The following is a 25049-nucleotide window of genomic DNA, read 5'->3' on the forward strand; positions in this document are numbered from 1 at the left end:
CTCTCTCTTTAAGAATGCTGCCACTGCCCTCCGCTAGCTAGGTCTCTGGCTTCCGGCTCTGCTTCTGGCGACGACTAGGCTCTCTTCCTGATTGTGCAGAGGGTTGTTGTCTGGGAAGGTGAACTGTAAGTTTTTCCCCCTTAAATAACCATTCTATTAATCATAATTCCAAACTGGTGTGGGATTGTTTGTGACTTATGCCTTCAAATGGTGAACTTATGTATATGCTCATAAATAATGTGAAATATTTATAAGGAAAACCTCAAAAACCGTTACTCTATCTTTAAAAATATACACGTATTCTTGATCAACTCTTAGTAGTGCACAACACATCACACCCTCTTGTTTCTATCTACCTAGAGTTTAGCTTCTGCAGTCCTCACTCTTAGCTATTGTCTTCAAGCGAACTGCTTTGGGAACGTTTTTTTTTAGATCCCTTATATCAGTATGACCATGTGTACTCTCATTTTAGTGTCTGGCTTCCTTGCTTTAACAACATAATCTTCAGGTTTATCCATGTCAGAATGGTAGAATTTTTTCTTCATAAACTGGTTTGTCTAGTATCTCAGGCTTCTTATTAGCTCTTATAACTTATTTTAGCCCATAATTCTTGTATGTGTTAGCCATGTGGCTTGGTACCTTTTTCGGCGAAGCAGTCACATTTACTAATCTGGATTGCCATGTTTAATGTTTATTGATAAAAGCCATTTTCATGAGGTTTTTCTATTGCAGTTTTGACTTCCCTTTCCCTGAGGACTGATGATGTCGAACATTTTGCCATACCTCTTGGCCACTGTGTGAATGCTTTTTTTAAAAAAAAAAGAAAAAAAATCTATGTCAAATCAAATGCTGATTTTAAATGTGTTTTCATTTTCTTTTTTGAAATAGTTTCTGCCCATTATATTAATGGCCATCGACTCCCTGGCATCTGTTGAAAAATAGTTGGTTGCAGGTGTGTACTTTTAATGCCAAACTCTCTTAGTTTGTTTCACTTGCTTGCTCTGTCTTAGTTAGGGCTACTATTGTTGTGATGAAACACCATGACCAAAGCGACTTGCGGAGGAAAGGGTTTATTTGGCTTGCACAGCACTGTTCATCACTGAAGGAAGTCAGGACATGAACTCAAACAGCAGGAAACTAAAGGGAGAAACTGATATAAAAGCCATGAAGGAGTGCTTCTCACTGGTTTGCTCCTGAGGGCTTGCTCAGCTTGCTTCCTTATAAAACCAAGAACCAGCACTGGATTGACCCCACTCGCAAAGGGCAGGGTTCTCATCCATCAATCACTAATTAAGAAAAGGCCCTATTAGCCTACCTATAGCCTGATCTTATAAAGTTGTCAAAAATGTGGTTCCTTCCTGTCAGATGTCTCTAGCTTGTGTCACATGGATATAAAACAATCTAGCATATCCACATGGCTATTTTTGTGGATTCATATGTGTGTGAGTGCGCATGTCTGTGTAGGTATGTATGCAGAAACCAGAAGGTAACCTTAAATGTCCATTCTTCGGTTGTCAAGCACCATCCACCCTATGTGTTTCTGAATGTCTGGAACTGTCGAGTATGCCAGTCTGACTGGATAATGGGCCACAGGAATCCCTCTTTCTCCACTTCTCTGGCATGATGATTATAAGCACAAAGCATGGAATATCTTGTTGGGGTTTTGTTTCCCCTTAATATGGGTTTAGGAAATCAAACCCAAGTCCTCTTACAGGCACTTCACTCACTAAGCTATATTTCTAGTACTTTCTGGCTATGTTTATGAAATCCAATGATGCTTAGATTATGATAGCTTTGTCATATATGTAAAATGGACTCTCATCTGTACTCTTCTATTTGTTTAAAGATGGCTTGGGCTACTGGGGTGTATATTGGGGTGTGTGTGTGTGTGTGGTGTGTATGCATGTCCCATACAAATTTTATAAGTACTTTTCTAGTTCTAGTTGCTACTTAATATGGACTATATAGAATTTGTAGACTACATAGAGGTAATATTGAAATTCCAATGTTATTGAACCTTTCAATACATAAAACCAATCTTTTTCACTATTCTCTGTCCCATTCAATTTCTAATGCTCATAATTTGATAGTTTTGTTTGTATTAATCTTCATATCCTGACTTAGATTTAGTTCTAAATATTTTTGTTTGTGTAGCTATTTAAAATTATTTTTTTAAAGGCAGGGTTTCTCTGTACTTTAGAGCCTGTCCTGAAACTAGCTCTGTAGATCAGGGTGGCCTCAAACTCACAGAGATCAGCCTGTCTCTGTCTCCTGAGTGCTGGGATTAAAGGATAAAAGTGCCATCACCACCCAGCTAAATGCAATCCTTGGTATTTTGTTTAATTAGCTACTAGTAAATAAAGATGTTACTGGTATATGCATGTTAAATTTTATACATGCAACTTTAATAAATTCCCACATTAGTTTATAGGGTTTTTAATGTGTGTGGAGTTTCTGGTGATCTCTCTATATATGAATATTAGTCACTTATCTGTTGCTGTGATAGAACACCTCAGCCAAGGCAGCTAAGAGAACAAAGAGTTATCTGGGTTTAGTGTTCTCTAGGGATTAGAGCCCATCGTGGCAGGAAGGTATGGCAGCAAGCAGCAGACATGGTGGCAGGAACAGGAAGCTGAGAGCTCATCTCAATCACAAGCCAAAGCAGAGAGAGCAAACTGGGGTGCTGTGCAACTTTAAACGCATTAACCTGCCCACAGTGATTACATATTCCAGCAAGGACACACCTTCATAGGATCTCCCAACAGATCAACCAGGTACTAAGCATTCAAATGCATGAGTCTGTGGAGGCCATTCTCACTTCAACAACTATCAACAGCCATGCCATCTATAAACAAGGATAATTTGCCTTCATCTTTTTCAGTCTTCAAAACCAAAAGGGCATCAAATTCTGCCTAAGTAGATCTGGGTCTTTCAAGGATAAAAGAAAGTGGTAAAGAGGCATCCTTCTCTTGTTCTAGAAAGCACATCAAGCCTTCTGACAATGCAATGATAAATTGTCATTTGCAAAGTTTAGAAATGTACAACCAAGTCATTAAAAACAATTTTACCAAATATAATAATGTGCAAATTTACAATTTGTATTGGGCTATGTTTGTACCTATCTTGGGTCAGTAGCAGGTAGGGTCAGTCCATAGCCCGTTAGATATTAGAAAACTTCTATTTTTTCCTCATTGAATATAATAACTATTGGCTGTTTGTTTGTTTTAGCCAGGGTCTCAAATCATAGGCTCTGTGAGTTTGAGGTAGGCCTGGCCCACTCACAGATACTTTGGTAGACCAGGCTAGCCTCAAACTAGCCTAACCTGCCTTTGTATTCAGAGTGCTGGGATGAATGGCATGTACCACTACGCCTCACTTAATTACCTTGACAGGTGGCAACAGTTACTGTAAGCCTCCTGAAACCTGACACTTTTTGTTCTCATAAAGTGCTGACTCTCTCATGAAACTTAATGGTAAGTGGCTTGGTAGGAAATGAAACTGTGGCTCAGTCACTCATTTAATATTCGGCCATTATATTGACACAGAAACAAATCCAACAATGAGTGTGAGTGCTGTATGACTTATTTTGTCATGAATCAGAGTAAATTCTTTCTTTTATTTACTCATTATTTTTATTTTTATGTGCATTGTTGTTTTGACTGCATGTATTCTGTGTGAGGATGTCAGATCTTCTGAAACTGGAATTAAGGGTGGTTGTGAACTGTCAATTGGGTGCTAGATATTAAATCTAAGTCCTCTGGAAGAGCAGTCAGAGCTAGCCCCAGAGTAAATTCTTATCACTTTCTTTTATTTAGTTCAGAGAATGTGTGAAAAGGAGCAAAGATAACTAATACACTATTTACTAATAGCATGAAATAATAGTGTCACGTATATGCCAAACATGTATTACTTCTTTTAAGACACTGAACTCATAAAAGCCGTTGTACAAACATCTATAAACTAAAAGTGTAAAATATTTAAAGGTGTACTTCAGGAAACAGTCTATGAAAAAATACTAAAATTTACAAAGTTATATTTTAAAGTACTATATAATAACACATTAAAAAGACTTCCCTCTTATTTCCTTCTTAGAAGATCAAACAAAAAGTCATTTATAGATTAATGTCTCAAACTGTACCACAAACCTTTTCTGAAGCAAATATAATTTTTTAAATTAAATTCTGAGGAAGGAGGAGATAGGTCAGTAGGTAACAGCAACTTTTGTGTAAGCAATCAAACCTAAGCTCAAACCCTTAGGGCTCACATCCAAAGCTCTGGAAGGCAGTATGCACCTATAACCACAGAGATGAAGACCGGGAGATCCAGGCTAACCTCAACCATGAGCTCCAGGTCCAGTGGTGGGAGAATTCGGCAGAAGGAACAAAGAGCAGAACACAAAGTCATCCTTCTACTCTCCACATGCAAGGACATGGGCATGTCTACCTGCTTATATACACACATTCCCATATGCCACACACAACACAGAGAAAACACATGAAGAGAAAATCAAAATTCCCAAAAAAATAATAGTTCAAAAATGTAGCAATCCAAATCATCATAAGGCTGAAAAAAGTATGACCTGAAAATATTTCAACTGTTTATTTTTTTGGCAAACAAATCATTTCTTTTTTTTTTATGTTTTAAGATACAAAGTAAATGATCTTGGAATATATACTTTTTTCTCTGAAAGCTGAAAAGGACTTGATTTTGTAGAAAAAAAAGTTCAAACCCTAAACATGAGTAACACATTTTAGAATGTAATACATAAGCTAAAGCAAATATGTAAATGTTTCCCATACAGTTTTCTTTAAATAATAGAAATATAATTAAAAATGACGTGAATAATAACAAAGAATTATTCAGTTACAGGGACAAATTAAAATGGCCCTGCAACATTTGTGTTTGCTTCACCAAGAAATGTTACAAAAGAAACAAAGGGAAGGTTGCCTCATTCTGGAACTTCTTTGTCATCATTAATGTATTTAGGTTTCCACAGCTAAAACTCCTATACTTTGAAAGGGTTTTCCAGAACAGATAATTCATATTTAGAGTTTAAACGATGCTATCACATTACTAAGACTAAAATTTAAGTGTCCAGAACATCTTTTCTAAAACACAAAACAACAACAAAACTATTTTTGGTCTTTATTTGTAAATAAAAAAGGAGGTTGTATTTAACCAAATGAGTTTATTTTTGGTGAAAACAGGAAGAACATCTTCACCAGGAAAGAGCTGTGTGGCAATTTTCTTTCATTACTACCTCTGTTTCTCAAATTGATACAAATGATCTCCTTCTGTTTCTGTCTATCTGCCTGCTTTGCCTGTCCAACTAATTGTCAGGACTGGGGAGATCTCTGTATCTAAATAGAAGATGTGCAGTTTGTAACCTACTTAATTTGCCTTATGTCCTACATGCCCTCAGTATGGTGTTCATTAAAGTCTCAGCTGTTTTTTTCCCTATCAGTGGCAGCCCAAACATAGTCTTATTTTTCTTTGTTAAAAGGCCAGATTGTGCATAAATATACACCCAATGTGTGTGTAAGTGTGCATGGCATGCATATGTTTAAATGGCAAAATTTACCAAGCTTGTAAATGTTTCATCACTTCCCCTTAAAACTGGTATCTGAATAAATGAAATCTCTTTTTCATAAGACAGTACCTATTAGTCTTCTGAAAGAATTGTAATATAGTATTACCTCCAAAATTACATTATAAATAAGAATTTCAATTTTGAAGCAATGATGCAACTGAAAACCATTCTTTAAGGATCTTTTTACATAAACTGAGCCTCTCATCTCCCAACATTTTCTGGAAAACTCTACATTTAATCTCAATTATTTTCATAGATTGAACTCTAAAACATATTAAATGACAACTATTCTCTTTTGTCTCCCAACAAATATGACGTGAATCTGACTTAAAAACAAGACTCAGAACTGCACATTTCAACGATTAGGCCATAACCCAAATTTCTGCTCTTATTAAAGTTCACTGACTTTTCAAATTTTAAATTTATAGAGATATATATGCAAATAATTATGTTATTTTAAAGCATCACATATTGCTATACAGTATTAACACACATACATATATCAAACTAATCATTCCTAAATAATTAAGAATAGAATACACAAAAATATCAAGTATTGAATATATAATTTGGGAAGTTTATCAAAAGATTTATTTTTAATATGTTACCAAATTACTTGTCATCTTAATTTTAACATAAAGTTAAATTTTCATTACTAAATATTTAATTATAATATTATGCCTGACAACTACATTAAAAATAATTTAACCTAAGAGCTAATAAACATTGCCTTTGTATCAGTTTGTCATATTATATATTAAATAAAACCATAGTAACTATTAAGAACTTATGCAAAAATAACTGTTTTAAAATCATAATTTTATCCCATGAGTTTCTCTCAAAATGAATGGTTGGAGAAAATGTCCCTCAGCCATTATGGGGTTAGCAAGAAACCTGGCTCTAGAGAAATACCCAGGAATCCACAAGGATGACCCCAGCTAAGACCCTAAGCAATAGAGGAGAGGGTGCCTGAACTGGCCTTGCCCTGTAGTCAGATTGATGACTATCTTAAATGTCACTATAGAACCTTCATCCAGCAACTGATGGAAACAAAGGCAGAGACCCTCAACAGAGCACTGGATTGAGCTCCCAAAGTCCAGTTGAGAAGTTGGAGGAGTGAGAATATACAAAGATGTCAAGACAATGATGGGGGCACCCACTGAAACAGTCTACCTGGGCTAATGGGAGCTCACCAACACAGCTGGACTGGGAAGGAACAAGCATAGGACCAAACTAGTTCCTCTGAATGTGACTGAAAATTGCATGGCTAGGGCAGACTGCGGGGCCACTGGCAGTGGCACCAGGATTTATTCCTGCTGCATGTACTGGCTTTTTGGGAACCTATTCTCCTTGCTCAGCCTAGAGAGACTAGGGAGGGCCTTGGACCTTCCCCAAAGCAATGTGCCTTACCCTTTCTGAGGAGTGGGTGGGGGTTTGGTGGGGGTGTAAGTGGAAGGAATGGGAGGAGGGGAAGGAGTGGGAACTTGGATGGGTAGGCATAATTTAAAAAATAGTTTTCTTTTAAAAATAATAAATAAAATTAAAATAAGAAAAAAGAAAATGTCCCTCTTATGTGAACATATCGTCCATATTTTCCCTGACTGAAATTACTTAAAGAACCAAAGGTCGAGTTCCACTCTTGATGTCTAAGCCTTCCCTTTACAGTTTATCCCAAAAGACACAAAGAGTAAGGGATGTAATACTACTTCATTACAAATTGATGTGGAACATTACTTTTCAGAATGAAACCTGATGTCATAATTGGGAAAAACAGTAAAAACAAAAAACCTAAGGTTCGATTACCAGATCAAAGAACTTAAGGGCCTCTGATATACTGAGAGCTGATGTTGGTTTGCTGGAAGACAAAAATGAACACTATGGTTTGTGAACTGTATTGTACCTTCTTCTCTAGTTTCTGACAACGGGCGATGACATATCCAGTAAAGCAGTGACTTTGGTTCCTCTTCTGCTCATCCATTTTTTAGTTTTTTTCTTACTCTTTCAACAATATATTGACTATTCTGGAAACACACTGAACTTTAAAGAGAAGACATGTCTTATTGTTGAAAAGTGATTAGATAGATGTAGAGGTCTTCTAGGGTGTTCTTTTAGTCAATCCCAACAGCAAGGGATATAGTACAGGCTTGGGAATTGCTTCTGAAATGGTGTAGCTCTAACACAAGGTAAACTGATCTTGACTTACAAGAAAGATCAAACATTTCAAATGCAAATGACATTATTTCAAAAAGGTACAAGACAATTTCCAGAAAACACAGAGAATGTTAAGAATAAAAACTACAAGCCAGATATGCTAGTTCATGCCTATAATTCTGGCACTATGGAGGCAGAGAAAGATAGACTCACCTGTGAGTTTGAAGCCTGGCTGGTTTACAAGGAGAGTCTCAGGCCAGTCAGGGTCCCATAGTGAGACCCTGTTTCAAAAGTAAATAAATAGTACAAAAACTAGCAAGGGTTGAGAGAAGACCAATTAATGCTTTAATAAAAAAAAAATCTGTTTCTGATGTGGCAGTCACTTGTGTGTGCAGAGATTACCATTAATGAATAAAGAAACTGTTTGGACCTATGGCAGGGCAGAACTTGGGTAGGTAGGGAAAGCTTGGCTGAATGCTGGGAGAAAGAGGGCAGAGTGAGAAAGAAGCCATGTAACCCTCTGGAGCAGCATGGGACTTTAGTAGGTAAGCCACAGCCATGTGGCGATACATAGATTAATAGAAATGGGTTAAATTAAGATTTAAGAGCCAATAAGAAGCTGGAGTTAATGGGCCAAACAGTGATTTAATTAATACAGTTTCTGTGTGATTATTTCGGGTCTAAGCTAGCCAGGCAGCTGGGAAACAACAAGTGCCCTCCTTGCAACATGTTTCTCTATTTAAATCTATTGTGAATACCATTTGTAATGGGGAAGAGGAGGAAGGAAAGAAAAAGTAGAGCTGTGGAAGTGGGGTGGGCACAGGACGGAAGGAAAGAGAGAGTTTCTAGTGAGGGCATGGAAGCTGACAGAAAGTAGAAAAAAGACAGTTCTGAATCTCAATGGAATGAGATGTAATTAACTTTTCACTCTGTGCATCCTCCAAGATTCTCACATTTTTCATTAAATATGTAATATCTAATTACCTATTACATATGCTCTATTTTTAAATTTGTATCTTTATAAATTTTTCTCTTAGTAACGGGCCAAAAAGGATAGACACCTAAAATAGCAGAAATTTAGTGAATTGATTAAACTAGACCAAAGAGTCTCAATTTAAAATTATTATATTCAGTGATATGGATCCTATCTATTTATAAATATGCTGCTCGTCCAAAGGACCTAAGTTCACTCCCAGCAGGTAGATCAGGTAGCTCACAGCTCCCTGTAGTTACAGATCCAAGGAATCTAACAGTGCTTTGGGGTCTCCATAGATACCTACATATATGTGCCATACACTTACACAGAAATACACCCATATCCATAAACAAGTATTTTTTTAAGAGACTCACAGGAGTGGTAAACTACTTTGTATGTCCTTCCAAGAAACTTTTTCAGAATTCAAGACTTAATTCTAAAGTAAAAAAATACCCAGATTAGTATATAAAGCCAAAGTCCTTTTGAGAATTATTTTGCCTATTTTATATTGTACAAACATATAAATTCTCCTCCACTAAGGTAGTTAAGTGAAAGTGACTTTATTATATTCTTAAATTGAAATGCTACAGCAATATAAAACAAAGACAAAATTAAACTCAACACTACTAAGGCTGTCCAGGACACGTTCCTTGCCCTAACAATTATTAACAACTTTTTAATACTATTAACACAATGATAAATAGGACATAAAATGGCAAACCTGAAAACTACCAAGAAATGTTTTATTTACATTTTTGCAAGCTTTGCTTTCTGATTTTCCATGTGTCTTCCAATACTTTATAGCTAACAGCTCTTGTATAAAAATTAGTTAGGCCATTAAAAGTTTTTCTTTAATAGAGGTAAGAATTCATTACTGCATTTTTCTATGTGAAGTATGCTATTAAATAATAGCTTGTACACTAATTAAAGCAAAAGTAATTGTGAGAACACATTGACATTGTTAAAGTAAATTAGTCAATTTGCTAATAGTTTCATTTAAAGTGACCCTAATTGTATTAATTGTGATACTAGCAAATTAAATTGAAGAGCATTAAACACCTTCTTCTAATATTTCCTAGAGGAATGAATTTTCCCTTACATCAGCAGGAGGAAAATATTGATTACATGTAGATGTACAAGCTCACGTGTGCAAGTGTACACATCCTCGTATGCACACCTCGAAACAACATGAAAGGTCTAGCTAGACTGCATACACTCATTATGTTTTAATAATATGGTTATATGCTACATAATGAATCATACAAAAATATCTTCAGATACATGTGAAATATCACAGTATCATTTATTCCCTGACTAACAAAACCTATTTCACCATTAAACTGCTCAAACTAAGTTATTAAAATTTTGAGGAAATAAACATATTCCTTTGGAAGACAGCAATATGAAAACATATTTTAAAGATATTCTAAAATCATAACAAAGCCATCATTTAATGCCATAAAATCAGAAGGCTAAATGACCCCCACGAAGAACTTATAGGGTCCACCAACATAACAGTATATTAGATAACCATTTAATAATTCTCAGTTTATACAAAATGAATCTACCTTTCTTGGCCAGGTTTACAAGTACCCTAACCTAGCCTATTCTATGCCATTTTGCTAATAGTTAGCCTTGGTGCCAAGTAAATAGAAAGCTCCCTTCCTACCAAGTTTACTCCTTTCCTGGGGACTTACTTAGTACAAACTCTTTGTTTAGAGATCTGGCACTCCTCCCACAGATACCATCTTTACATGCCTGAAATCCTGTCATTCACATACAGCAAAATCCCCAATTTCTTAGAGGACTCCTGACAATTTTAAGTACTCATTGCAATACTATCCTATTTTAATTGTTAGCACTGATTTTATCCCCTTTATTTCTGTACTTAATTTGTCAATGCTTATTATCTCTCGAAAAGTAAAATGTGACTTCTGATAGGTAACCAAGAGATCTACAGAGCTAGTTCTAGGTCAGCCAGGGTTACACAAAGAAACCCTGTCTCAAAAACCAACCTAACCAAACCAAACAAAACAAAACACCAAACCAACCAACCAATCAATCAAAGAAGCATGTCAATAGCCTGTAATGTTTGGGGTCTCTGGGGCACCCCTGACACTGCGTTTTGTATTTACCAAGCTCTGGCTTCAGGGAGGAACATCTTCCCTCTCCTTAGCGAGCCCTCCTGCGCCTTCATCTTCCCTTCCCTTTCACACACCTCCATTAAGATCACTCCCCACCAACGGCTCCACTTTTCTGAATCCCACACGTTAGAATTTTCTGTTTCTTGCACATTAGAAACACAAACATAAAGATTTGATGCTAATGTCAACATATGGGTGAGAAAATGAGACCACTGTCTCTCTGGGTCTGGCTTACATCATTCGGTAAGACACACAAGACCAACCCTGTCAACATGGGAGGCAGCTAGCTGCTGAGAGCAAGAGAATCCCTTTTCTTTAAGGGCGTGGACCTTGGTGTGTCCACAAAGATGCAGCGGATGGCATCACATCCACAAGTTTATGAGCAGCACAAATTGGGCCTAAAAGATTATTACGGAAAAAAAAAAAGAGGACACAAAGTTGGGGGGTTGGAGAGGTGTAGTACTGGAGTTAGTGAGAGAAAAGAAGAGCTGAGTATGATCAAAACACATTGAATGAAATCCTCAAATAATAAAATTATATTTTTAAATATAAATTTTATAAAAGGAACAATTTACTATTCAATATGCTTTCCCTAGATATTAAACTTTCAATAAATATTTTATATAAATAAGCTAATACTAGGTACATGGTCTACGTGCTTTCTGTTTACTAGTAAACATGACTTTAACCCCAACACTCAGCAGGAAGAAGAAGACATCTCACTGTGGGCTCAAGACCACTCACCTTGCCTACATAGTGAGTTCCTGTTCAGACAGGGCTATATAATGAGATTAAAAGGCTCAGTTAAAAATAACCATTTTCAGGTGAGTAATCATTTAAAGTCAGATGGTAAGGACAAATAATTTTGAAAACAAAAAGAAAATCTATGTATTGTTTTCTGTGGAATTATGGGTATGTGAGCAATCATTACTCTTTGAGCAAAGACTCTTGAATTTAAGCCGGTAATTTAAACATATGAGAAAACATGCCAAGGCACAAAAATATCCCATAATATATTTCTATAGTATTTAAAATTTAGAAAAATGAGATCAAAAGTGTAATTAATATGGAGATATGCTTTAAGGTGTCACACATATGTTGGGGCAGTTCTTTCTTCTACAGTGAAAATAAAATATGTAGCTTTCTTTTTCTAATCCCATTTTTTTGCCAAATTTTAAAAGAATGCTCAAAATCATTTAACAGTACTGTTTCTTTACAAATGTTGGACTCAGATTTGATAAAATAGAAGAATGCTTTACTAGTGGAATTGCTAACACGGTTGTTTTTAATTGCAGATGAGTCCAGGAAGAAAACTACTAATTCAAATGGGTGCTTTACCCCTACAGGCTACTGCAAAAATGTGCATAAAGCTTCTAAATCCTTCAAAAATCTCAATGCAAGACACAAATTGAACTACAAAGGTGATGATTAATCAAGTAAATATGACAACCTCAAGAAAATATAATACATAATTTTTGTGTGTGTGTGCAAAATGGAAACTTAAGATGATCAAATAGGTACTTGATGTACAATGTTTACATATACAACACACAAAACGCACTATGGTTAGTAACCTTTATGGCTTAGAAAAAACAGATATTTACATATCTTTCTTTCCTTATGTGCCTGCATGTCTGTGTGTTTTGTATATATTTTTAACAGTTGACAGCTGTTTTAGAGCATACAGAGATGCCAAGCTGAATGAGGGTCTTGATTACTTCAAGATTAGCTATCTAAAGTTTCTATTCATTTTAAGTGTTGTTAGTTGGAAGAGTCATTAGTCACTTCCTTGTCTCATAGAACATCAGCATACATTTACATTGTTAATGAACATTTGGGGTAAATGAATTAATGGCACTTTAAAACATCAATTCAGTCCTAATAACTTGGTATGTCACAGAAATGTTAGGCTAGGGTATAAATGAAAATCCCTTTCAGTAAAGGTAACTAACTACACATTCTTTTAAACAATAAAAGATAAAATTAACTTAAAATGTTTTTAACCAGGTTACAAAAATGTTCAATATTTAATGAAATAGCCCAGAGAAAAATATTCACTTAAAACACAACAGAAAATGATCTTCTCAAATAAGCCAAATAAGCATATAAACAAGAAATATTCCGAAAAGTACTGGCAAAATTATTAATTATTTATTTATTTATTTATTTTTTTTTGTTTGTTTTTCGAGACAGGGTTTCTCTGTGGCTTTGGAGCCTGTCCTGGCACTAGCTCTGTAGACCAGGCTGGTCTCGAACTCACACTTCTAATAAATATATATATTCCCTTTTAGAGCATTTATGGAATTACAAATACTTACAGGTATAAATTTAAGGGAAACATCAGCATAAAAGCTTTGAGGCTTTCTAACATCATATTGAGACACTTCAATTAAAATAATACAAATTAATTTTCATATTACCAAAATTTAAACAGTTTTTTTAGGTCCTTATGTAACAAAAAGTAAAAATACAAAATAATTTTGAAGGGCAAAAGGTGCTATTTTTAGCAAAAAAATATCAATGGCATTTATAGTGTGTACAAAGCATTAAAGAGTCTTACACACATACACACACACACACACACCATCAAAAAAGACAAACAAACAAGCTTCATAAAGAGTCTTTGTTCTATAGAAGTAACCATTATAGGAGTCAATTTTTTAAAATTACCAAAATGTCATGGCAGATCTTAACAAATTAAAATATATCTTATAACCATGACATATACATTTCATGAGTGAAAAAATAAAATTAGTAACTTGAGCAAGGAACTATATTAAGTGTTCAATGAACTACTAAAGCATAAGAATAAGGCTTCAAAATTTTTATAAACTCATGTTTTTCAGCAAGTCTACTATTAAGTAAATATGGAAAAATAATATTTAATTCTGACACACACACACATATATATTTGAAGCACTTTAAATAGTAAAATATCAATAATGAACAACTTTCAATAATCTACAATTTAACAATTTTATTGCACATATCTATAAGAGTGTGACACAATTTCAATTTTTTACAAAAAAAAAATATATGTGAAACACTACCAAAATTTCATCTTAGAATTTAGCAGAATTTAATGTGTGTGTGAGGGGAGTGGGGAGAAGGAGTAGATTAACTGAAAAGTCAATACCTACAGTTTATGATTCTTCAAAACATGTTTCACAAAGGACATTTTGTATTTTAAAAAAATGTATATACTAAAGGCACTGTCAAGAATATAACTTTTGCTAATATGCATTCTACCTTCAATAAAAGGGAACTATTTCTGATATTCATTAGCATCAAGAAGATTCTATACATACCTAGCAAAATATTCTGATTAACTTCATAGAAAGGATGACACTTATAGTGTGGACAGAACTTACTGAAGTCCCTCTGTTAAGTTCCCAGCATATGCAAATAGCATTTGCACACAAAACTTACCTCCAGTCTTATGTGAATAGCTGGACAAGGGGTCAATGCCTACTTCCTGTTCTTCTGACTGCAGAGGATGTCTAGTTTCAGATATGGACTGATACATTGCATAAAGAGGAGACAGTCACCAAAAGTGATTACCTAGATGAAAATCCAAAGAAAAAAAGATTAATTTTTTTCTTATGTAATTGGGAAGGAATACTAGGCAGAATGAAATTATTAAAAGAGCACGGTAGGCATCAACAAGTTTTCTGTAGGCTACAAGGGTCTATTAGTACACTTGTAAAAAAAGAACAAAAAAAAGGAGTCAAAAAATTCCATGCCAACAATGCTTCAAAAAAAAATCTAGACTTCGTTTATAACCTTTATTTTGATGTGGGCTCACATTTATTTTTAGTGAAATTTATATAAACAGCTTATCTGAAAGTTTTTGAAATCTCATATTTATAACATTTGTTTTAGAAAGCTATACACAGCTGGGTGGTGGTGACACACACCTTTAATTCCAGCATTTGGGAGGTGGAGGCAGGCAGATCTCTGTGAGTTCAGGACCAGCCTGGACTACAAGAGCTAATTCCAGAAACCTGGTCTCAAAAAAAAAAAAAAAAAGCTATACACATTAATTAGGACATTCAAAATATAAAAAACATACCAACGAAAATTACTCATAATATTATTATTAAGAAAAAGCATTGCTAATATTGTATTGTATTATACTTAAGCATGTCTTTACTATCGACATTTAGAGTACATATTTTCCATGTGAACAACCAAGTAAATCATACTGATATATAGAACTATTAATAAATTACATAATTATTAAATTACCATGAGTGCTGTCCTTGTGTCTAAATTACAATTTTAATGGATCTCTATTACTACATTATATGTTTATCACAATTTATGTAACCAATTCATCAATTTATATAATACTTTCATCAATTTTTATTCAAAATTATGCAAGTATCACATTTTTTAATTTCAAGGGCAGTGGGAGTATAAAATGAGAGAAACTGAGAAAATTTAGTGAGTAAGCAAGTCCAATGAAAATGATATCTAATAAATAAGAAAAAAGTTAATAGGACAAGATTTAATGTTTAAATATGGAGCAGGCTTCAGAGACACAACTACACAGATTCTTATTAACCTTTCTGCAATTTAAAATGAGCCTCTATCCTGTCTGTTTTAGCTCTAAAATCCTTACCTTGTAAAATATCCCTGTGGCTTTTCTGATTTTTGTCAGAACAATTCAGCTCCATTGCTCACCCATAATGACAATCCAATGTCAATAAGCCCTACTCCCTTGCAATTATGCCTAAACCAAAACTAGTAGAACGTTAGGGAAAACAGAAAACATGTCGTGAAAGTACTGGCTGAGTCTGTGACCCTGACAAACTAGTCACTTGGAGGAGGGGCATCAATAGAGGAGCAGTCTCAAAGGCCACAAGAGCACACCTGAGGGGAGTTTACTTGATTGACTGGTATGGAAAGACTCACACATTTATGGGAGATTATGCCGACGGTTCTAGGGTAGAAACCAGAAAGCAAGCAGAGCAAGCCATGGGGGAGCAAGTCAGACATCCGTGTTCTTCCATACTCTCTGCTTCAGTTCCTGACTCTAGGTTTGTGTCTGGGCTCCTGCATTGGCCTCCCTTGAGGAAGGAGTCTAACTGATAAGATGTTATAAACTCTTCCATCCCCAAGCTGCTTTATGTCATATGTTATCCCAGTGACAGAGAGGCAAACTAGACAGGGAACATGAAGCAGGATTTCCTAAAACCCCAAAAAAAAAAAAAAAAAAACAACTCATGTATCTAAGATAGTTGTCACAGTTTACTAATGTATAGTCAAATCAATAAACTCATATAGAAGGAATTTTGGAGAACAGAATCCAAAAACAGGATAACAAAATACAGAGGATGTTATAGTATAAAAAACAGAATCAAATGGTTGAATTCAAGTTTACAAACAAATGAAGACAAAGTCCTCTACTGTAGACTAAAATATGACCAGCAGGTGTTCTTAGTTAACATCTAAAACACCGAATATATGGGGAAACATTGTGCCACTCTTCATTCTCCCTACAACCTAGTTACACATCTTCATCTTTACTGATATTTCACCCGAGAAATCAAAGTAAATTTACTCAGCAACATAGAAAGTGTTAATTCATTCATTAATTAATTTGTGTATGTATGTGCTTTATCTGCATGCATACATGGGTACTGGAATTATAGAAGTTTAGGAGAGTATGTGGGTACTGGGAATTGAATACCAGGCCTGAGGAAGAGGGCCAGTGCTCTTTCTCTGAGCCATCTCTCCAGCATCATATAGTATTAAAGCCAGAATTTGAACATACTCTGTTTTGTCGAGACAGACACCAGTTACCCAGGATGGTGTGAGTTCTTACTTGAATAACTGAAGCCTCCTTTATCCTGGCTCTGTGTTGTCGAGACAGACACCAGTTACCCAGGATGGTGTGAGGTCTTCTTACTTGCACATATTGGCAAATAATGCAAAGTTGTAAATAATCACTGCCATGGAGTACATTATTTAAATAGATTTCAAATTTATATTTGAACACGAGTATTTTAAAGCAAGATTCATATTCTCTTTCTATATTATTAAAAACAATAGAAGTAAAATGTGAACATGTCATCTATTCTGAGCTGTTAAATCTCCTCAATAGTCCATCTAAGCTGGCTCTCATAGTCATATTACTTTACCTTCTTCTTTTTATAGAACTGTAAAACTACTCTTACAAACTTTAAAAATACAAATGAATGAATTTTAGGGATTTTAAACTTTCTGAAAAATAGATAACAATTAAACTGAGATCAAAGTTTATTTTAGAAAGCAAAGTAGCTAAGATGGCATTGTGTTTGCCTAAAAGGTATGAAGCCCAGAGTTCAAATTCCAACACTAAACAAATTCAACGTAGTAGTTCATGCCTAGATTACAACAGATTCTGTTTCAGAAATGGGGGTCAGAAAGCATCAACCGGGATCCATAACAGTGTGTTTCTTTTGTCCCAAATACGCAGGGGAAGGTTGCAGACAAGCACAGATAGTATAGAGAGAGTCCTACATCTGAAAAACATGATATTCATACCTGTTCAAGATGCTAAAAAACGATTAAGAATTTTTTCATCCCTTAGAGAAGGTTAAAATTCCAGAAATGGTTCAATAAAATTGGCCTCAGTTATAACCCTTTAGAACAGTGATTTGCAACCTCTGAGTCTCAACTCCCAATAGGGGTCACATATCACATATCCTGCATATTTGATATGTACATTACAATTGAAGACAGTACCAAAATCACAGTTATGAAGTAGCAATGTGGGGGTCACCACAGCATGAGGAACATGGAGACAAAGCATTAGGAGGGATGAGAATCAGGTCTAGAACTTCACAGATCTATGGTAATAGTGAAAAGTCAGAATCTAAAGTTAACTATTCATAAAGATAGTAATCTACAATCATTCCTTACAAATGAGGAATACAATATATCATAATTTATGTTTATAGATCAAAACTGAGACACTGCAAAGTATTTATAATTAAACAAAGTAAACCTGCAGACTAATAATAAGTTACTTTCAAGTAATCTACTGATAAACAGTATAGATGATGTTCTTCATTTTGTTTTAATTAAAGATTTAAATACTAATCTAATTCAAAAGTAACTAAAAGTCGTTGCCTTCGTTTCCACTGCTTGTTTAAGATATGAAGGATGATTGTAGCTTTTAGAATAAAAAAGTTAAGAATGTATATTATTGCTACTGGGATAACCCTGCAAAAATCGAAATGTTGGTTTTAAATGTGAAATCAATTTACTAAGAATTCCCCAATTGGTGTTTCATTAAAGGTACCTAAAAAAGTTTATTATAAAGCAAAGTTTATTATTAAAGATCATTTAACAAATGTGTCTATATTCATTTAAATCATTGTCCTGGATGAATTATTTATCAATAATATCAGACAATAAAAGAAAAAGCCCTTAAAATTGCTTATTTGTTTGATGGGTTTTAAAAAATTACATATTCAATGTTCCATTATACCTAAAATTTCATTTACAAATTCTGACATGAATATTATATTGCGACAACCTAATCATCTAGCTTCTTTGTGGAAGAAAATATGAATAGCTGAAAAACATGTCTCTTAGAAAATAAAAACTTAAGTCAGTAATTGATAGACTTTAGTTCCCTTAAAAGATGCTAATCAGGCTTTAAATTCTAATAAAAATACCCTTGGTTTTAAATAAGCCAAAGTAATCATGCTTTTATAAATTGTAGAATCATAGCAACAGACATTCTAATATCTCAGAAAAGATACATATTTTCTTTGTTATTATTTCTAGCTTACAATTTTTATTCATGTAAAACTCAAAATTAAAAACCTTGAGACTGGTATTACTATACGACTTTGAAAGCTATCCTAGTAAAATGAGCTGACAAATTAGGCTGTAATTCTCATTCATAATCTAAAATTAATCTGAAAGGCAGGTGTACTGTTTTTAGAAGTCTGGTTCTTACAATATTAAATCTAAATATGAAAGTATCTCTCTGAAAACTTTTATACACTAATATGAGGCTTACAATACAATGGCTATTTTGAAAGTCATGATGGTTGGGATTTAAAGTATATTAAAAACATTACAGTATTTTTGTATAAAGCAAGCACTATTTTAATTAAGTTTCAGTTGATAGCAATGTCTGGGTACAATACTACCTGTAATATATTGAATAGCATGTGATTTTTTAAAATAGCATCATATAAACAGAAATTCAAATAAACTAATCTATTTTCACTGACTGAAATTTTGCTTGCTCTAGCTTGTATTCAGTTCTTCACTGCTTGTAATACTTGGTTATAATTAATATTCTGAATTATGTTATTCTAAAGACAAACATATTTTACGTGAACTTAAACATTATTCATTCATTTGAATTCCTGACTAATAGCAAACTAAAAATTAATTAAATCAAGCACTGAAAAGACAAAGTGGTATTCCTTCAAGAAAAAAGAAAAACCCACAAGAGATTCAACAAACTACCTCAAAATTTTACAACCAACAGGAAGAAGACAGCAAAAATAAGTATGTGTCATAGGTAGCATGTCTTCACTATGATGTGTATTTAACCTAAAATATGACGTATTGGCTCTAATGAAAAGCTTCTCTGACATAACTTTAGAAGTTTTATTTTCATATTAAAAGGCAAAACAACTGAATATTTCATATAAATATTGTACAAAATAGAGGAAAAAAACCACCTTTTTAAGTTAGAAATGGTAGTAGCTAAAAAAAATTCTCGTTGAAAACAGTATTTTTTAAATTATTAATTACAAAGAAGACAAAATAAAAAGTATGAAGTCCTGTTTAAAAGATCTTTCAATCTTTAATGTAAGACAGCCACAAGGACTTTAAATAGGTTAATTAAGTGTTTAAATTGATAATTTTAAGTCTTAATATTTAATATTGTTAGATTGTATATCAAAGTAGTTTTATTATTTATTTACTCCAAACCTTTATAAAATACTTCATTTGACAATAGGGGGTCTGATTCTCACAAGATAAATGTACTTACAATGCCAAATAAATTATATATAAAAGCGTTTGTCTGACTACATGTCATTCAACATTAACACCCGCTGATAAAACACTGAAACTCATTTCAATCATGAACTGGAAATATCAAGGGTTGTCTAATAACAGTTATAGGAATATAGTAACTTTCTATATCAAGTAAAATGACCAAAATAAAATTAAAAGACATTGGAATCTTATTTTGTTTTTTTTCGAGATAGGGTTTCTCTTAGCTATGGAGCCTGTCCTGACTAGCTCTGTAGACCTGGCTGGGCTTGAACTCAAAGAGATTCGCCTGCCTCTGCCTTCTGAGTCCTGGAATTAAAGGCGTGCGCCACCACGGCCCGGATAGAGTCTTATAATTTTTGTATTGTTAGAATAAAATATTAAAAGCAAGATGTATAAGAAATATATAGTATGTTAGAGACTCGTAGTACTAAAATGCTTATTCTATTAGATAGTAATACCTGTGGCCTTCCAGTAATCAACCGTGTAAAGCCTTAAGAAAGACCTGCTATTACTTATATAAATTCTGAGCATCCTATAGTACCAAGCAATCTTTATTTAAAAAAAAAAAAATGCCAGAATATCCTCGTAAGATTCCAAAGCTATCTTTAGATGTAAAAGACGAGGAAAAGAAGCTGTCTCCACCTACTGGGTATCAAAATGCAGAAGCACTTATGTCTCAGGGATAGTACAGCGGGGATGGAACACTATGATCATAGCAACCTTATTTTTAGATTTTGTTTGTTGTTTTAACTTTACATCTTGCTGGCCACAGTTTCCTCTCCCTCCTCTCTTCTTGGTCCCTTCCCTCTAACCCTGTTCTCCCCCTGTATTCATTCCACTCTGACTCTGTTTAAAGAAAGAGCAGGGCTCCTGTGGATAGCAACAAAGCATGAAATTTCAAGCTGCATGAGACTGATCCAGTAGTCAGGGAATGATGGCTCACAATGTTAGTCCCAGTGGTTGGGAGTCACCTAGCTTTAATCCCAGCACTACAAAGGTGGACACAGGAAGGGATATGGCTATGGAGAAGACTATAAACATGGAGGGGCAGGAACACAGGGCATTGAGTCTGAGGATTCTTAGGGACAGGATCACCCTTTTCGTCTGAGGATTCAGTAGAGGGAAGAACTAATGGCTGGCTGCTTTGCTTCTCTGATTTCCAGCATTGAACTCTATATCTAACTCAAGGTTTTTTCTTTTTCTTTTCTCTTTTAAAACATTTTTTTAAATTTTACATACAAATCCCAGTTCCCCTTCCCTCTCCTCCTCCCATTCCCTTACTTCCTCTCCATCCTGTTGAAATAAGAGCGGCGGGCTGCTTCCCGCCACCCAGCTGCCCACACGGCTAGCTTTACCCGAAATAATTACACGGAAACTGTATTCTTTTAATCACTGCCTGACCCATTAGATCCAGCCTCTTATTGGCTAGCTCTTACATATTAATCTAACCCATTTCTATTAATCTTTGTAGCCCACGAGCTGGCTTACCAGGAATGATCTTAACCTGCATCTGCCTGGAGTGGGACAATCATGGCAACTCTCTGACTCAGCTTCTTTCTCCCAGCATTCTGTTCTCTTTACTCCACCCACCTAAGGGTTGCCCTATCAAGGGGCCTAGGCAGTTTCTTTATTAATAAGAAATCACTCCCACATCACCATCCCACCCTCTATCCACTTCTCAGAGATGGTAAGGCCTCCCATGGGAACCGACTCCGGGTTTTCATAATTAAAACAAATTATAATTGTGCTGAACTACATCTTTTCAAAAAACAATCAACCAGGCAATACAGAAGCCAAAGTATCATTTGACAGCAAACATTTCAAACACTAACATCAGAAAAAAAAGAACTCAAAAAGCAAAAGAAACAAATATAAAAAAAAAAAATACCTACTCAAAAGATGGTGATAAGACCTAAACAGGGAGTTCTAAAAAGAGGAGGAGGAAGAAAAACAAACAAGAAGCTAGGAAACAGCTCAAAAAGTGTTCACCACTCCAACAATTGGGGGAATAAAAATTCAAACAATGTGGAGCCAGAGACCTCTGTAGGACCAGGCTTGAGTCAGGCCCCTCAAAGGAATCAAGCCTAAGCCAGGGACCTCAGCAGAAGCAGGCCTAAGCAAGCTACCTCAGACAAAAAGCAGGCCCTCATGGCAGCTACCTCCACAAAAGCAGATTTGAGCCATTGGACAACAGGAACAGGCCTGAGGCAACAACCTCCACAAGAGCAAGTACAGAGAGCAACCCCTGAGGGGGCAGGCCCATGCCAGAGACCTCTGTCTATGCAGGAACTAGTCAGCAACCTCTGAGGTAGCAGCCCTGAGCCAGCAACCTCCTAGAGAAGGCCCAAACCAGGAACCTGTGCTGGAACAGGCCAGAGCAGGGCCAAAGGAATAAAGGTATTGCAGAACAATACCAGGGAGTGCTGAGTGACTTTTAGAAATACCAAGTGACCTCCCAGGTAACTGGAACCTTGGCCCTGACTGCAGGAAGAGCCACCATCAGAACCTTGGACGCACTGGCTCCTGGAAGATTGATAACAAGAAACACAACTACAACAATTAGAGGAAAAGATGAGTAGACAAGGTAATAGCACACTCAACACCACAAAGAGCAAAACGACACCAATAAAAACTAGTGAACAAATAAAGATGAAGCAAAAGAAAATGACCTAAAAAGTAACTTTAGAAGAATGCTTGAGGAGGAACTGAAAAATTCCCTCAAAGAAATTAACGAATTTAATTCCCTCAAAGAGATTAACGAATGAAAACAAAATAGAGACAATAAAGAAAACAGAAACCGAAGAAATTATAGAAATGGAAATTCTGAGAAAACAATCAGGAACCACAAAAGGATCAGAATACAAGAAATGAAAGAGAGAATCTCAAGCGCTGAAGATGCAATGGAAACAGACTCATTGGTCAGAGAAAACATTAAACCTAACAAAAGCTTAACACAAAATATCTAGATAATATGGGACACCATAAAAAGAACAAATCTAAGAATAATAGGTATAGAAGAAGCAGAACTCCAGCTCAAAGGCACAGAGGCACAGAAAATATATTCAACAAAATCATAGAAGAAAACTTTCCCAAACTAAAAAAAGATATGTCTGTGAAGATACAGAAAGCTTACAAAACAACAAATAGACTGGAACAAAAAAAAAAAAAAAAACACCTAGCCACATAATAATCTAAACACTACACATAGAATAAAGAAAGAATATTAAGAGCTACAAAGAAAAAGGGCAAAGAAGTATATAAAGGCAGACCTATCAGAATTAACTTTACTTCTCAATTGAAACAATGAAAGCCAGAAGGCCTTGGTCAAGCATTATGCAGACATTAAGAGACCAGGGATGCCAGCCCAGACTACTATACCCAGCAAAATTTTCAATCACATAGACAGAAACAAACAAGATATTACATGACAGAACCAGATTTAACCAATACCTAGCCACAAACCAAGCATTACAGAAAGTACTAGTAACCTAAAGAAGTTGACTACATACACAAACACACAGACAATAGATGATCTCTCAGCAGCAAATCCCAAAAAAAGGATAAGCACACACAATAGTATGACCATAAATGAAAACTAAAATAACAGAAAATAGCAATCACTGGTCATTAATATCCATTCATATAAATAGACTCAACTCACCTATAAAAAGACAGAGGCTAAGAGAATGGATATGAAAGCAGGATACAAAAAACACACCTCAACCGCAAAGACAGGCATCTACTCAGAGTAAAGGGTTGGGAAGAAACTTTCTAATCAATGGACCTAAGAAACAAGTTGGTGTAGTTATCCTAATATCTAACAAAATAAACTTCAAATGAAAAATCAATCAAGAGACAAAGAGGACATTTCATATTAGTCACAGGAAAAAATGCATCAAGACAAAATCTCAATACTAAACATATATGCCCCAAATACAAGGGCACCCTCATATGTAAAAGAAACACTTCTAAAGCTTAAATCACACATATTAAACCCTACACACTAATAGTGGGAGACTTCAACACCCCACTCTCAACATTGGACAGGTCTATCAGACAGAAAATTAACAAAGAAATAAGGGAACTAAAAGATGTTATGACACAAAATGTACTTAACTGACATCTATAGACTATTCCTTCCAAACATAAAAAATATACCTTCTTCTCAGCACCTCATGGAACCTTCTCAAAAACTGACCACATACTAGGTAAAAAAGCAAACCTCAGCAGATAAAAAAAAATTGGAATAATCCCATTTTCAAAAATAACAATTCGACAGCAACACTAATTCCAAAAACCCACAAACACATGGAAATTAAATAATGCTCACCTGAATCATCAACGGGTCAAAGAAGTATAAAGGAAGAAATTAAAGACTTCCTAAAATTCAATGAAAATGACCACACAACATACCCAAATTTATGGGACACAATTTAAGAGAAAGTCCACAGAACTAAATGCCTACATAAAGAAGCTGGAAAAATCCAACACTTAGTGAGCTAAGAGAATACCTGAAAACTCTAGAACATAAAGAAGCAAACTCACCCAGGAGGACTAAACGGCAGGAAATAATCAAACTGAGAGTTGAAATCAACAAAATAAAAACAAAGAAAACAATACAAATACTCAATGAAACAAAGATTTGGTTCTTCGAGAATCTGAACAAAATAGACAAACCTTTATCCAAACTAATCAAAGGGCAGAGAGAGAATATCCAAATTAACAAAATCAGAAATGGAAAGGGGGCACAAAAGGAACAGAAGAAATACAGAGAATCATCAGGTCATGTTTCAAAAGGCTGTACGCCAGAATATTGGAAAACTTAAAGGAATGGACAACTTTCTGAATAAATATCACTTACCAAAATTAAATCAAGATCAGATAACCAAAGTAAGTAGACCTATAACTACTAAAGAAATAGAAATAGTCATCCAAAGTCTCCCAACCAAAAAAAATTCCCAGTGCCAGGTGGTTTCAGTGCAGAATTCTACTGGATTTTAAAAGGAAAACTAATACACTCCTGAAATTGTTCCACACAATAGAAACTGAAGGAATATCGCCTAACTCTTTTGATGAGGCTACAGTTACCCAGATACACAATCCACATAAAGACATTACTAAGAAATAGAATTACAGACCAATCTCACTCATAAACATTGATACAAATTAC

General features: G+C 34.9%; 1 protein-coding gene across 4 annotated transcripts in view; it reads right to left on the minus strand.

Moving 5' to 3' along the window:
• The window catches only part of Tbc1d5 (TBC1 domain family member 5), a 449388-nt gene that overhangs the window by 283740 nt on the left and 140599 nt on the right, over nucleotides 1-25049 (minus strand). For all 4 annotated transcript variants that reach the window (XM_026790055.1, XM_013354327.2, XM_026790054.1 and 1 more), the window contains one exon: nucleotides 14291-14422. In XM_026790055.1, coding sequence (XP_026645856.1) covers nucleotides 14291-14387 — 97 coding nt within the window. In that variant the 5' untranslated portion in view covers nucleotides 14388-14422. The remainder of the gene's footprint in view (nucleotides 1-14290; nucleotides 14423-25049) is intronic.

Source organism: Microtus ochrogaster, unplaced genomic scaffold, assembly GCF_000317375.1.
Source record: "Microtus ochrogaster isolate Prairie Vole_2 unplaced genomic scaffold, MicOch1.0 UNK40, whole genome shotgun sequence".
Taxonomy (NCBI): Eukaryota; Metazoa; Chordata; class Mammalia; order Rodentia; family Cricetidae; genus Microtus; species Microtus ochrogaster.